The 16,710-nt window shown below is 41.9% G+C and overlaps 1 protein-coding gene across 4 annotated transcripts in view; it reads left to right on the top strand.

Moving 5' to 3' along the window:
- Positions 1-16,710, top strand: part of CFAP74 (cilia and flagella associated protein 74) — a 125,354-nt gene that overhangs the window by 62,002 nt on the left and 46,642 nt on the right. For all 4 annotated transcript variants that reach the window (XM_020975933.2, XM_020975941.1, XM_020975948.2 and 1 more), the window contains 3 exons: positions 1,918-2,018; positions 3,453-3,575; positions 7,715-7,836. In XM_020975933.2, coding sequence (XP_020831592.1) covers positions 1,918-2,018; positions 3,453-3,575; positions 7,715-7,836 — 346 coding nt within the window. The remainder of the gene's footprint in view (positions 1-1,917; positions 2,019-3,452; positions 3,576-7,714; positions 7,837-16,710) is intronic.

A 16,710-nucleotide genomic window follows, 5' to 3' on the forward strand; every position in this document is an offset into this window, starting at 1 on the left:
AGAAATGGAGTTGGGTTAAATTGAAGGCAGAGAGGGATTCAACTCAGTTGTAGTTATTGTTAAATATTTCAAGGACCCCTATATAATTTTATTTTCTAAATTATATTTTTCAAATCTGTAAAATTCCATCTTATCTCCCTCCTACCTCACACACACAACTCAGAACGAAAGAAAAACAAAGTCCCTATTATACACGCGTATAGTCCAGTAAAACACATTTCCATATTGGACATTCCATGTCCAAAAAAGCATGTGCCTCATTCTGCCCTCTCAGTCCTTTATCTCTCTGTTAGGAGGTGGTTGTCACGGTTCATCTTGAGTCCTCTGGATGACGTAACCAGAGTTGCCAACTCTTTCAAAGTAATTTATCTTTGCCATATTGCTTTCATTGTATAAAATGTCCTGCTGACTCTGTTCCTTCACTCTGCATCTATTAATATGAGTCTTTCCACTAAAACCACCTCCTTCATCATTTCTTTTTTTTCTCGATTGAAGTCTTCATTTTTTAAATTAATTAATTTTTAGTTTTCAATCGTCATTTCTTATAGCACAATAATACTCCATCAAATTTATATACCATAACTTGTTCTGCCATCCCCTAAACAGTGGCCACTCCTTCTGATTACCATTCTTTGCTACCTCAGAAAGAGCTATAAATATTTTTATGCCTACTTAACTTTATAATTTCTTGAAATATGATGTCTAATCTCTTAATTTTGATCATTATGTTTAGGTAATCCAATGAGTCTTGAATTTTTTTCTCTTCTATTCTTTTTTATTCCAGGCCAATTGTTTTTGCTGAGATACCTTACATTTTCTTCAATTTTTTCCAGTATTTTGATTTTTTAAAAAATTTCTTATCATCTCATGGAGTCATTGGCTTCTATTTGGTCTGTTCTAATTTTCAGGTAGTTTGTTGCTTGGGCAAGGTTTTGTACCTCATGCTAAGCTGTTAATTTCCTTTCTAATTCTTTCTTCCATAGCTCTCATTTCTTCACCATTTTTTTTAATCAAGCATTCTCATTTCATTGATCAAAAATATTTTTTGACTTTTGTTTCATCTCTTCCAGAAATTCTAGTTTAATTCATGCCCAGGCTGCATTTTAACTTGAGTCTTTGTTTATAGATGTTTGTGAGTCATTCTCTTCTTCTAGCCTTATGGCTTGAGAATCCCTTCTACCATAATAACTTTTCATGATGGATTCTTTTTTTTTTCCTCATTCTTCCATCTTACCTCTTGACTTGGGCTTGATCTTAGGGCTGGGCTCAGGAAAGTCTGAGCTGGTCCTGCTGTTTGTTGCTTGGGATATTGAGAGCTGTGTTATTCCAGGACCTCACAGACAACCCAGACTGGGGACCTGCAAGCTTTCAATGCTCCCAAAGGGGTATGATCCAGAGCAAAATCTGATTGCTGGCCCCCTGCAGCTCTGCAAGGTCCTGATCTAGGTCTGGGTCTGAGCAGCGGTAGACTGCTGCTGGACTATGTCCCAATCAAATAGTGGGGAAGCTGTACTCATTTGAAATTACAATACTGCAGGCTTCCCCTAGGTCAATAAATCCTGGACTGGTTATTCCTTTACAGGCTTCAGTCTGTGCTGGAAGCTGGAAGTGAGACTCTTCTCTGCTCATGGGGGTCTGAGTCATACCCTCTTTGACAATTGTGTTGTGTAACCACTGGTGCCTAGGTAGATGAGACCTTTATGTTGAGAAGAGGAGTCATCAGCCAGACTTTCCCCTCTTATTCATTAGGACATTAAGAGAACTTTTAAAAATTTACGTCCAATACAACCAGCATACCTTAGGCACACCTACCCACTGGGCGCCCAGCGTTGTACGATGTGATGCTGCTGGAGTGATGAGGGGAGAAACTGGGGTCTCTGACTTCCAGGATCTCAGTCTTTCTGCCTCTGTTTCCAGAACCATACCAAGAACATGCTGTCATTACAATCGAAGGACCCACATCTGAGGGAGCAGAAATTAACTCTGCTGAAAGCCAAGCAGAAATCAAACTGGGAGAGGTAAAGAACATCCCAAAGTGCAGGCCCCCAGCTCGCTAATATTGTCCTGTAAACAGGCAGACCCAAGGCAGAGAGTCTGAAGTGACAATGCATCCTTCGGCAGCCCCAAACTGTTTATGCAAGACCATTTCACTGCTAACAACTATGTTGTTGTTCAGTCATTTCCATTGCGTCTGTCTCTTCATGGCCCTATTTGGGGTCTTCTTGGCAGAGATACTGGAGCTGTTTGCCATTTCTTTCCCCAGCTCATTTTACAGGTGAGAAAACTGAGGCAGACAGGGTTAAGTGACTTGTCCAGGGTCACACAGCTAATACATGTCTGAGGCTGGATTTGAATTCAAGTCTTCCTGACTCTAGGCCCAGTGCTCTATCCACTGGGCCATCTAGATTTGACCATCAAATCTGACCAAATTTTAAACGAGAAAAAGGCAGTTGAATCCTTGTATTCCCAAAGCGAGTTTGATTCTAGCACAACTCCTTGGGTGCTGATATAACTCTGGCTTCCTGGGACTGAGGGGCTCTCTTTCTGTTGCAGTGACCCAAAGACAGTACAGTACAGGTGTGGTCACCTTTGACCTTGAGAACTTCACAGAAATCACATGGCTTGCATGATGTGGGGCTCAGGGGACCCTGACCGTGATATTGATCACGTCCATTTCCTTATCACAAACATAATTGGTTTCAGAAAAAACTCACATTCAAATCCGACCTCAGACACCTAGTAACTGTGTGACCCTGAGCAAGTCACTTAACTGCTATCTGCCTCAGTTTCCTCAGCTGTAAATAATACTGGCACCTCCCTCCCAGGGTTAATGACATAATGTTTATAAAGTGCTCAGCACAGTGCCTGGTACATAGCTGGTCCTTAATAAGTGTGTGTTCTCTTCCTTTCCCCTTCCTTTGTAATCCCATTTTCTTTTATCTACTTAAAAACATGGACAGGGGCAGCAAGGTGGTGCAGTGGATAGAGCACTGGCCCTGGAGTCAGGAGGATCTGAGTTCAAATCCGGTCTCAGACCAGACACTTGACACTTACTAGCTGTGTGACCCTGGGCAAGTCACTTAACCCCAATTGCCTAAAAACAAAAAAACAAAAACTGCTAGGTAGTACACTAGATAGCGTCAGACCTGGAGTCAGGAAAGCTGATCTTCCTGAGTTCAAATACAGCCTCAGACACTTTCTAGCTGTGTGACCCTGGGCAAGTCACTTAACCCTATTTGCTTCAGTTTCCTCATCTGTCAAATGAACTGGAGAAGGAAATAGCAAACCACTCCAGTATCTCTGCCAAGAAAACCCCACATGGGGTCATGAAGAGTTAGACGCAACTGAACAATGACATCCTCCAGGCACTGTGCTCAGCACTGGGGATCCAGGGAAAGACAACCCCCCCCTCTCCCAAGATCGGCTAACTCCTCTTGGCTTTCTCTGTGTAGGTAACAACCAATGAAATTGGACCCTTCAGCTCTGTCAAAATTCCCATAATCTTCACCCCAATGATCCCAGGACCTTCGGAAGCCAAGTTTCAACTCACATTTAAGAATCCTGATTGCCAACCAGTAAGTGTTCCAGTGCCCTCTGTTTTGTTCTTCATATACATGCTTTCCTGCAGAATGGACAACTCTTGGTCTAGGATGTCGGGGGTGGGGGCAGGGGTGGGGGAACAGTGGGGGAAGTGGTGGTGGGGGTGGGGAGGGAGTACAATAAATGTCAAGGAACTGAGCCACAGAGTGCTCAAAAACCTCATAAAATAGGTAGGAGAGGCACCAGGGCTGAGCAGCCAGAGGAAATATGAGGAATGGGTCCTCCTGTCACTGTAAGTCTCTTAGAGAAAAAGGAGAGGCCGTAAAGGACCGTCTTTTAATTTATAGAGAGCAGTGAGCCACCGGATCTCTTTCATCAAGATCATAGCTACCCCCTTCTCCAAAATTTCCATTTTTTGGAGCAAATATCCATAGATCTATCATAAGAGATTTAAAAACAGATGCTCTCCCATTCATTTACAAGTTGTTGCTTTTTTAAAAATACATAATGTTTTAGAAGCTGGTTTTTTTATTCCCAGGTATAATTCTCTTGGTTCTCCCTTTACCTGTCTGTCTCCTCCTTCTCAGTCTCTTTTGCTGGCTTCATCATCCAGTCGTGAGTGTTGCCCATCTTCCTGTCCTCAGCCCTCTTCTCTTCTTTCTCTATACACTTTCTCCTGGTGTCCTCATCTGCTCCCATGCTCTCAATTATCATCTCTGTGCACAGCTGACCCGCAGATCTATCTATCTTTCCCCAGTTTAGTCTTGCATCATCAGCTGCCTACTAGACATTTCAAACTGGAGAATCAATGTGTTTGAAACAGAAATCATTCTCTCCTCCAAAATCCACCCTTTCCCCAAACTTCCCGATTTCCATCAACGGCCTTATCATTCTAGTTTTCCAAGTTCAGACCCTCATCATTTTCCTAAACTCCTTATCCTCCCTCATCCCATGAATCTAATCAGTTGTCAAATGTCTGTCTCTGCAACATCTCACATCCAAGCCCTTCTCTCTACTCATAAAGCTACCACTTTGCCTCAAGCCTTCATCACCTTGGTCTCAAGCCTCTCCTTCATCTTCCATATTGCCATCAAAGTGATTTTCCTCATGCACAGATCTGATCACGTCACTCACTCCCATAGTCAATAAACTCTAATGTCTCTCTTTTTCCTCAAAAATGAAATATGAACTTACAAAGTCCTCTGTTAATCCTTTAAAACCCTTTGCAACCTCACCCCAACCTATCTTTCTAGCTCATCACACATCACTCCCCTTCCTGTATTCTACAATCCAGCAGTTGTTTGCACATGACACTCCATTTCCCGTCTCTGTGGCTTTGCCTTGGCCATCCCCCATGCCTAGAATGCTCTGCTCTCTCACCTCTAACCTCATAGAATCCCTTACCTCTTTCAAGTTACAGCTCAAATGCCATCATTTGGAGAAAGCCTTTCTGATCCCCCACCCCCCCCCCAAAAAAGTTTGGTGCCCTTCCTCTCTCCCCAACCATCTTGTATTTAATTATTTTGTATTTATTCTGTACATAGGTATATATGTACATTTGGTCTCCTGTTAGAATGGAAGCTTCTTAAGGGCAGAGGTTATTATATTCTACATCTTTGTATCCCCAACAGCTAGCATGGTGCCTGGCACACAGTAGGTGCTCATCTTTGCATCCCAACTAGCATGACGCCTGGCACACAGTAGGTGCTCATCTTTGCATCCCAACTAGCATGATGCCTGGCACATAGTAGGTGCTCAACAAGGGCTTGCTGATTGATTGGTTAATTAATTTAGCACCATGCCATACATGTGGAAGGCACTCAGCTCACCATGTATGTGTTTTGCTCACAAAGTCAATAACACCAAAAGTCTTCCTCATTCCCTGGCCTAAAAGTTACAGGAGTACATGGTGGCACTGCTTTCTCTCATTTTGTGCTCCTTCCATAGGAACCATTGTTGATTGAGGACAAAAGTTTTCTTTGTTCTTGTCCCATGGCTGGATCTGATCTTTAAAGCTGAGAAGCTCCTGAGGAGAACTAAGTTTGCCTCCTTTGGACATTTTTCAAGTGTCAGGTTTTTATTAGCTGATAAATGCTCTCCCTGGGCAAGTTACTTATCCCTGTTTGCCTCAGTTTCTTCATCTGTAAAATGAGCTAGAGAAGGAAATGACGAACCGCTGCAGTATCTTTGCTGAGGAAACCCCAAATGGGGTCAACAGAGAGTCAAACATGACTGAAACATGACTTGGCTTTTGAGACACCACTCTCTCCTGGTTCTCCTACTATCTGTTCATTTGCTTCTTCTCAGTCTTCCTTACTGAGTCTTTTCCCACTAATTCTGAGTGTCCCACAGGGCTCTGTCCTGGATCTTCTTCCCTTCTCCCTCTAAATTATTTCACTTGGTGACCTCATCATGAATTTAATTATCACCTCTATGCTGGTGATTCTCAAATCTACCTATCTGGCCCTAACCTCTCTGCTGACATCTACTCTCACATCTCCAACTGCCTGTCAGACATCTTAGCGCCACATCTAATAGACCATGTTCAATCAGCCATGTCCATAACTGAGCTCATTATCTTCCCCACCATCCTCTCCATCCCCCAGGTTTGCAACCTAAGTGTCTTCCTCTATTCTTCACTTTTTCCTCACCCTCCCGTGTCCGATATAATGCCAAGGCCTGTTCAATTTTGCCTTTGCAGAATCTCTTGAATAACCCCCTTCCCCTTCTCTCCTCTGACACTGTTGCCCCTCTGATGCAGGCCCTCATCACCTCACACCTGGACTGTTGCAATAGCACCTGGTGGGTCTGCCTGCCTCCAGTTTCTCCCTACTCCAGTCTATCCTCTATTCAGCCACTAAAGTGATTTTCCTAAAGCACAGGTCTGACCATGTCACTCCCTCCTCAGTAAATCCCAGTCACTCCTTATCACCTGCAGGATTAAAAATAAAATCTACTTTCTTTTATACTTTACTTCTCACCACATACTTCAATCCAAAGACACTGGTCTCCTGGCCATTCCTCAAACAAGACACTCTGCTCCTCAGCTTCAGACATTTTCTTTGTCTGTCCTCCATGCCTGGACACTCTCCTTCCTCCATTCCTTTCTGACCCCCTTGGCTTCCTTTAAGTCTCAACTAAAACCCCACCTTCTATGGGAAGCCTTCTTTAAATCTTCTTAATGCCAGTGTTAATTATTCAACTATTAAATTGTTAATTTATTTAACTGTTAATTATTTTCTATTTATCCTGTATCTAGCTGACTTTTTATATATTTGCTTGCATGTTGTCTCCCCCATTAGATTGTGAGCTCGTGAAGGGCAAGGACTGTCTTTTGCCTTTTTTTATATCCCCAGCCCTTAACTCAGTGCTTGGCACATAGTAGGTGCTTAATAAATGCTTATTGACCATTCTTCAGTCATTTCTGGCCAATTCAATTCAATGAGCATTCATTAAGCATCTGCTATGCTCCAGACCCCACCCTAGGCACTGGAGATAACAAAGATAAAATTCCTTGATCATGTATATAGAAAATTATATAGAAAATAGCTACAAAGTAATTTCTGGTGGAAAGATAGTTTTAAGACGAAGGGAAGTTGTTATTAATAGAAAAAGCATTTCAGAGGGCACAACAGAAGAGTAGGGCACAGTAAGAGAGGACGTTGGGACAGATGTCTCAAATACGACTAGTTTGAGGTGGGGGAAAATGGTGGCTAGGGAAGGCAGCTTTTACCCAGGCAGTCAGTGACTTAGTTTAAGGCAATGGTTACACTCTTCAAAATGAGCAATAGTAACATTGATTTGATGATCAGTCTCTGAGCAGGAAGTAGAAAGCAGATTGGGGGATGGAAGTGGGGCTGGGAGTCTACGTGGAGGCAGCTAGAGGGCTGATGGTCAAGGCAAGGTTTGGTGGAGTCCTGGGGCTTGCCTGGTTATAAAGGCATCAGGTACATTCAGGTATTCACCTTGCGGTCACCAGTCAGGCCAGCTCTATTTCAGGATTTGCTCCAATGTTGAGTGGATTATTGGAGGAAAGGGCAGACTGAAGAGGAACTCTGGGGGTTTGGGAGAAGGGTCCATTGAAGTTCCTCTCATTTGATAAATGGACTTAATAAATTTACTGATGAACTGACCCATGATATAAATTTTGTTGATTTTGTGTTTTTGAACCCAGTTATGTTTCACAGCTATTGGGGTTGCTATTATTGTGCCTGTCTGGGTTCCAAAACCAAATGTGGACCTGAACATCTGTATGTATGATCGATTATATCAAGATGCTGTCATCATTCAAACCAGGTGAGCCACCCACTGGGGATAGAATGGAACACTCTACCCAAGTTACTCATTTCCATCACAAAGACGAGTCTTCCTGACTCCACAGCACCACCCACCTGCTACCCAGTGAGGGCTAGTTTCCATTCTAGTTATCCATGCCATAGATATTGTCACCTTATTCAGTTGCATGCATCTTCCTATAAGACAGATATCACAAGAAACACTTCTGAGCCTTCTGTCTCCTTACTAGCTTCAGACTTTGTGGACATGCATCCTTTTGAATCTCCTCAGTGGCAGGTTGCTTTGGTACTCTGAGGGCACATCTAACCTTTGGCAGCAGCTCTAAGCTTTTCCAGACTGGGAGTTGATTGAGTTGAGCACTGTTATTTTGGTATAATAACTGAGGTGTGACTGACTACAAAGAAGCATGATTTCTTTTTTTTTTTTTTGTATGACTCATAACTAGCTCTGAAGATAGTTCCCATTCAAAATTTTTTCAAATGCTGGCCAATCATTAGGGGAAAAAAGTATATAACTTGAACAATAGCTTAAACATATGTAGTACTTTTAAGATTTACTAAACATGCTCCTTCCTAAGTGGCAAAGTCAACAGAGCCCCGGGCCTGGAGTTAGGAAGAACTGAGTTCAAATCCAGCCTCAGGCACTTGCTAGCTGTGTGACCCTGGGCAAGTCACTTAACTCTGCCTCAGTTTCCTCATCTGTCAAATGAGCTGGAGAAGCAAATGGCAAACCACTCCAGTATCTCTGCCAAAAAAAAAAAAAAACAAACCAAATGTGGTCATGGAGAGTGAAGACTCAGACAGGACAGAAAATGATTCAACAGTAAGAGTTTGAATATTCTTATCCCTATTTTACAGAGAAGCTAGGTGTTGTGGCCCTGGAGTCAGGAATACATCTTCCTGAGTTCAAATCTGGTCTCAAACATTTACTAGCTATGGGTCCCTGGGCAAGTCACTTCACCCTGTTGAACTTAATTCCCTCATCTATAAAATGAGCTAGAGAACGAAATGTCAAGCCACTCCAGTATCTTTGCCAAGAAAACCCCAAATAGGGTCACAAAGAGTCGGACATGACTGAACCACAACAACGAATAATCCCCATTTTATGGATGAGGGAACTGATTTTGCCATGGTCATACAATGAGAAAGGGACAGACCAGGGGCTCTAAGAACTCAATTGCTCTTTCTACATTTCTCCTAAGTCTGGAGCCTCCTGAGGTGACCACTTTGAAGCAGACTACACGATTGGAATGAAAAAATTCAAGTCACTGAGTTAAAAAAAATCAGTTTCATTATGTTATTGTCACACTTTGCCAATTAATAGATTTTTTTCCAGTTTCAAAACCATCATCGCTGCCTTGTTGATGAGTACATTTTTGGGATTTTTTTAAATAATAGAAGAAAAAATAAAGTACATTACGATATATCGTGTAAGTTGAGTAACCTAGCAGGCGTGCTTGTAAATTGAGTAATCTAGCAGGCGTGCTTGTAAAATGCCACCACATTGCCTGTGGAAAGACTAACAGTGGCCAGCTTCATCTGAAAAAACCTGAAAGAGAAAGCTGAGTTTCCTTTCAAGCCAAAGTACATCCACATCCTATCTTCTCTGAAAGGTAATGCTGAAGAACTAAAATTGGCTTCAAGTTGGCATGCTCAGAGCGTTTTTAGCAGCCACAGTATTTATTTTTGTTCCAGAGGAAAATATGAGTTCATATCGATAATTACACAGGCTCCCATCTCTTTGGATACAGCCTCCAGCAGCCTTCCTCCTGCTCAGAGGACCTGAGAAGGGGAGAGGGGGAGCTATTTTTCACTTGAGGGGGGAGCTGTTTTTCACTTTTTGGGGGGAGGGGAGCTATTTTTCTCTTTCCTACAATGCTCTTCATAGAATAGGTGCTTAATATATGTTTGTTGATCAATGATGGAATGCTTTTTCTTTCTAGGGCTGGAAGGTTCCCAACTACTCACAAACCTTCCAAAAAATAAAAAGCCAGAGAGCACAACACATCCAGTTCTTAATATTTCTTATTTCCTATTCTGTATTTCTTATTGTTTAATCGATTAGTCATGTCTGACTCTTCATGACCCATTTGGGGTTTTCTTGGCAGATACTGAGGAGGAGGGGGTTGCCATTCCCTTCTCCAGCTCATTTTACAGATGAGGAAACTGAGGCTAACAGGGTTAAGTGACTTGCCCAGTGTCACATGGCTAGTAAGTGTCTGAGGCCAAATTTGAACTCAAGTCTTTCTGAAGCTAGGACAGGCACTCTATCAAGATGCCCTAGGTGTATTTCTTAGAGGGGCATAGATGACTGCCACTACCTGTATAACCTTAGACAAGTCACTTCACATACCTCGGTCTCAGTTTTCTCATCTGACAAATGAGGGTGTTGGACCAGAGGGTTTCTGGGGTCCCTTCCAGCTTCAGAGCTAGGATTCTTTTTTTTTTTCAATAATTTTTAAATTGTCTCTCCTGGATCTATTTTCCAGGTCAGTTATTTTTCTCATCAATTTTTTCATTCTTTTGGATTTGTCTTACAGTGCCTCAATTTCTCATAAAAGTCACTACCTTCCAATTGCTCCATTCTAATTTTTAAGGAAGTATTTTCTTCAGTAAGCTTTTGGACTTCCTTTTCCATTTAGCCAATTTTGCTTTTTAGGGCATTCTTCTCCTCATTGGCTTTTTGGACCTCTTCTGACATTTGGGTTAGGCTATTTTTTAAGGTGTTATTTTCTTCAGTATTTTTTTGGGTCTCCTTTAGCAAGCTGCTGACTTGTTTTTCATGATTTTCTTGCATCACTCTCAGTTTTTCCTCTACTTCTCTTACTTGCTTCTCAAAATCCTTTTTGAGCTCTTCCATGGCCTGGGACCAATTCATACTTTTCTTGGAGGCTTTGGATGTGGGAGCTTTGGCTTCATTGTCTTCTTCTGGTTGTGTGTTTTGATCTTCTTTGTCACCAAAATAAGATAATATAGTCTGACTATTTTTGTGCTGCTTGCTCATGATCCTAGCCAATTACTTGAGTTATAAACTCTTTGTTAAGGTAGGGGTCTGTTTCCAGTGTGGAGAATGTACTGTCCCAAGCTTCAGGGGTTTCGTGCAGCTGTTTTCAGAGGAACTTCTAGGAACCTGTAAATTTTCAGTTCGTCCAAGGTGCTATGGTCAAGGGGGGAGGTGTTTACTCTTTTCCTGGCCTGTGTTCTGGTCTATGAGTGACCACAAGCACTCTTTTCTGTCTTGGGACTGTGAGGAGGATTTCCACTACTACTGCAAGCTCCACCACACCAATGCTCCTCCTCGCCCCAGGACTGCCACCCAGAACTGTGACCCAGATCTAATCACGGGCAAAGCAAGAGAATCCTGCACCAGCAGAGAGATCCCTGCAATCCTCCTTTGATCAGCCACTTGATTCTCCCTCAGTCTGTGGGTGGGAAGCTCAGGAAGCAGCTGCCGCCCCAGGACCAAGCTTGGAGACTGGAGCTAAGACCACCAATCTTCTCTCTCTCACCGCAGACACAGACTTTTCCCACTGATCTTCTAAGTTGTTTTTGGTGTTTGTGGGTTGAGAAGTCTGAAATCACCACAGCTGCCTGTGATTCAGTCCTCTGAGGCCTGCTCCAGGTTTGCTGTGTCCTGTGCGCCCACACTGAACTGCATTCCTCTCCCAGTCAGGCACAATATACCTTTCCAATCAACCATCCAGGTTGTCTTGGGCTGGAAATTTGTTTCACTTTGTCTTTTTGTGGGTTCTGCTGCTTTAGAATTTGTTTAGAGCCATTTTTATACGTTTTTGGAGGGGTTTGGGGGACAGATCAAGTCAGTGCTTGTATTCTGCCATCTTGGCTCCACCCCCAGAGCTACTACTCTTTAAAGTCATTTTACTCAAAACAGAACTTCTTTGTCATTTATGTGACATACCCTAGCATTTAACCTCTTTGTCTAAAAAAGAAAATCAGATCCCAGCTCCCAGAGCACCATGGTTGCTGGTTAAAAATGGGCCATTCTAATGTGCCATCTGAGAGGAAGATGTCCATTTATGACCCTCAGAAGCCAGACTTGGTGACCCAAGTTGTTGATGTGATGACTGTCATTTTTCTACTCATTTACCTGTGAATATGCAAGGCCAAGACCAGAAAGAAGCCCACTCAGCAACTTGTTGAAGGGACTCCCACCCCTAAGAGACACAACCGATTCCTGTGGACCAGGGAAATATGAAGGCATGCTCAAAAGTCAGAGAAGGAATTTGACGGTTTCAAGATGGCGGCCTGGGGTATGACATTGACGAGCCAGATTGAATCCCAAGGAGGGAGACACTGATCCTGGAATTGTGCAATCTGAGCATCAGTTGCCATAACTAAGAAGCTTTAACTCTGGAGGGTGCAGAGTGGAGAAGTGGAGAGATTCAGAAACTGCTATGACATATCCTGGAAGAAGAATTATACCTGGTGCCATTGATCCCAGAGGAGAAGACCAGGACCAATGAATAGGAGAGAGAATGGATTTCAGTTCAATATAAGGAAAAACAATAACAATTAGAAATTATACAAAACAGAGGGATTCCCTGAGGAGGCAATAGGTACCTCATCTTGGTCACTCCTTGAGGGAAGGGACTGTTTTGCTTCTTTCTGAATCCCTAGCACTTGTTGTGTTTAGTATTTAATAAATCCTTTTTGACTGACTGTGAGTGATCTAGCCTTTAGTGGAGAGAATTACTAATCAATTAAATTAAATTGGACAAGCATTAAGCATTTCCAACGTGCCAGGTGCTATGCTGGAAATTCAAAGACAAGAATGAAAGTGTCTGCCCTCAAGAAGCTTCTAGTCAGATCTAGGTTGGGCCAAGTGACCTGTGAGATGCCTTTCAACTCTGAGCTTCTGTGATTCTGTCTCTCATTGCTCTGGCAGGGCATCTGTGTTTCTCCTGAATAAGTCAGGAAGTAAATTAAGGAATTGGCATTTTTACCATTTTTTTCCCAAAACAGGATAGTTAATTAATTCACATTATAGCTAAAGCCACTCCATCATTTTCTTTGGGAAGGCAAGTTGAATTTGTTTTAAAGCAAAAATAAATATAAAAGTATGCTTTAATTAATCACTGCAGGAAACATTGATGTCAGATGCCACATTTCCATGTAGCCATGACATTTTCATTTCAGTACCCATTAAAAAGAAAGAAAAAAGGAGGGGCCTTGGGTGATATATCTGAGTGGTAGAGTTCAAAAGGAATTATTTGTAATCAAAGAATCCAGTTCACTATACCAGGTTAGAACCTAACAGCAAGGCTTAGAAAGCATTCATAGCTGTATGGTGACAATCAAACTATTATGTAAGGCCATGCATAGCTTAAGCAGGGATGTATTATCAGTTCCATTTTCTGGGTTTTGCAAGAGATGGAGGTAACTGTTCTTATATTATCAAAACAGTCCAAGTCCAGTATTAGGAAGAGAGTGCCTAGGGCTACCTGAGTGATCCATGCAGAGCAGCCAGAGGGAAGATGAAATCCACAAGCATACCTGTGCATTTTTGCCCTTGGAGAGTAACTGAGCATCTTAGCCTCAAGACTTAGCAATCAACCCAAGCAGATGTCAGCAAGTAAACCTTCTCTGGTCTAATCACATATTACTTCTATGGTCTCATACCCAGTGGACTTTCTAAGAAGTTTCATACTTTAAAAATCAAGTTTATTGATACATTTTGTTAGAGATAGAAAGAAATTTAGAGTTCATCTAGTCCAGCTCTCACCTCCTCACTTTACAGATGAAGAAACTGAGGCCCAGAAAGGGGCAGTGACTTGCCAAAGGTCACACAGATAGTAAGAGACAAGGTGGGATTTGAATCCAGATCCAGAGCTCTTTCCACTCTGCCACATTTCCTCTATACATGCTTCTAGTGTCCCTCCAGATGACTTTCCAGGAATGTGTGGTCCCTGAAAATATTTATTATTGTTTTTCTATTCTTTTGGGAGGGGGGGCTGGGCAATGGGGTTAAGTGACTTGCCCAAGGTCACCCAGCTAGTTAAGTGTTATGTGTCTGAAGCCAGATTTGAACTCGGCTCCTCCTGAATCCAGGGCCGGTGCTCTATCCACTACGCCACCTAGCTGTCCCCCTGAAAATTCTTAAATAAAATAACATAGGAGTAATTACAACTGACTACCTATAGCCTACGGGGCACTAAGTGACTCCATAGTGCCTACAGTGCCAGGCTTAGAGTCAGGAAGGCTCATTTTCCTGAGTTCAAATGTGGCCTCAGATACTTACTAACTGTGTGACCCTGGGCAAGTCACTTGCCTGTTTCCTCATCTGTCAAATGAGCTGGAGAAGGAAATGGCAAACCACCCCAGTATCTCTGCCAAGAAAGCTCCAAACGGGGTCACAAAGAGTCAGATGTGACTGAAACAACTGAACAATAATATATAACCTAACACTTTAGTCATTTTCCATTTATTAAAAGAATGCATATATGATTTAAAAGGTAGTACGTTGTATTTTTATCTGAGTTCTGTTGTCATTTGGAGTTTTCTTCATTTAGCACACTTATAATGCTTTTTGTATTTTGTTCTTTTGTTCACTCCACATCACTTCATACATTTTCTCATATTTCCTTAAATTTCTTCCCTTTTGTCATTCCTTTTGGCACAGCAATATTTCATTACATCCACATACCACCATTTGTATAGTTAGGTTCCAGTTGCTAGGCATACTTTCTATTGCTATTATTAACATGGCTGCTATGCATCTTTTTAGAGACAGAAATTTTACTATTGTAGTCAACTACCTCCCTAGGAGTTATAAGCCCAAGAATGGGATCATTGGGTCAAAGGATAGAAATGTTTTTGTGACATTTCTTGCATAATTCCAAATTATTTGCCAAAATAGTTGGGCCAATTCACAGTTGTAACAGTTACGAATTAGTGTGTGTGTGTATGTGTTTTCTATGTCCCACCAATATACCAAAGTTTAATTTTTCTATCTTTTACTATCTTTGCCAGTTTGATGGCAAAGTTGATATCTCAGATATATTTTACAACTTTAAGGTTTAAGGTGACTGTTGATTTCTTGTGTTTCTTCTCTTATGAATTATTTGTCCACATCCTTTGGCCATTTATCTCCTAGGAAATTGCTCTTAGAGATTTGCATCAATTCCTTGAGGATTTTGGACATCAAGTCTTTGTCAAAGAAGTTTCACCCAAAGATTTTTTTTCCCCATTCCATATCTTTTCTTTATATCCTGGTTACATTTATTTTATTTGTACAAATGCCTTTTATTTTTCCAAAATAAAAATTGTTAGCTTTTTGTCTTTAAGACTACTTTCTACATCACAGTAGTTTATTAATTCTTCCCTAATTCATTCTTGCTTAATTTTTAATATTGTGACAGTATCCTTTGTCCATTTGGAATTTATTATGTAGATGGTATACTCTGATGGTTGAAAACTATTTCCCTCCTGGTTGCTGTTTATAGCAGTTGTAGTTGAATAAAAAGTTTCCCACACTTCTTTATGTTCTTAGGAGTTTTTCAAAGCTTAGGCTACTCTGCATTTCCTTATGAGTCTTGCTTATCCAGTCTATTCTACTGAACAACTTTTCTATTCTTTTATCCAATACCAGATCATTGTGATAATTACTACTCTATAGTATAATTTGAGATCTGATAATGCCAGACTACAGGCTTTGTTCTTCCCAGAAAATTATGCTGATTGGGGCTGTTTGGCTCTGTTTTTGTTTTTGTCTCATGAATTTACTTCAAGAGCACTATGGTAAGGGTAAAGCTTAAGGAAACTGGATTTTAAAGGGTGACCCTTTAATAGCTAAATCCTAGGCGCTAGGCATGTAGAAGGCAAGTCGGTTATCAATTGTTTGCTTGCTAGTGCCCTAAATTATTTCTCCAAACATTGACATGCTTCAACGTATAAGCAGCTTTTGGGAACTCTTACGACAGGAGTTGTCTCATGACAGGAAGAACCCAAGAACACTTCTAGAGGATATTTGTTCTCTTTTTTTTTATTTTTAGACAATTGGGGTTAAGTGACTTGCCCAGGGTCACACAGCTAGTAAGTATCAAGTGTTTGGTCTGAGTCTGGATTTGAACTCAGGTCCTCCTGACTTCGGGGCCAGTGCTCTATCCACTGCGCCACCTACCTGCCATCTGATATTTGTACTCTTAGTTCAGGCACTCAGCCCACACCTAAATCCTAGAGAAACCCCTCCCCCAGGAGTATATCCTGAGACCAGCTTTCCACTTAAAAAAAAAAACACTCAATATACATTACAGAAAAAAAGTTTTATTAAAAAAAAGAAAAGTACATTGAAACCTTGAATGAGTGACTATTAATCCCAAGATGTATTTAGATCTCCTGAGTTATAGCCCTGAGTATAAGGGTTCCTATCATGGGAGCTCCCACCTCACTGAGCTCCCTTTCTGTCTTGGTCTGCTTCTTCCAGACAGCTGAAGGTACCCTGCCCCCTCCCTTTTATAATGCTTGAAGATTTCCAAAGCACATGATCCCCATTTTACAGAGTAGGAAACTGACACTTCCTTTCAAACTCCCTCCCTCTCCCTCCTCTCCCCACATCCCTCTTTCTCTCCCTCCCTCCCTCCCCTCAAATTCCAGTCTTCTTTTGGTGCTCTGTAATGATGTCTACTAGGCCCAGTAGAGGATGTATCTCATGTTTCTGTGGTGGCTTCCCATGCAGGATGGACAAACACTGCCCATCTAAGTCCTCTTCTCCCTGCTGGCCCCTTAGCTCCTCCTCCCCCTCCCCCTCCCCCTCCCCCTTCCCCTCCTCCTCCTCCTCCTCCTCCTCCTCCTCCTTCTTCTTCTTCTTCTTCTTCTTCTTCTTCTTTTCTCTCTCTCTCTCTCTCTCTCTCACTCT

This window comes from Phascolarctos cinereus, unplaced genomic scaffold (assembly GCF_003287225.1).
Source record: "Phascolarctos cinereus isolate Bilbo 61053 unplaced genomic scaffold, phaCin_HiC Scaffold_726;HRSCAF=1367, whole genome shotgun sequence".
NCBI classification, from domain to species: domain Eukaryota; kingdom Metazoa; phylum Chordata; class Mammalia; order Diprotodontia; family Phascolarctidae; genus Phascolarctos; species Phascolarctos cinereus.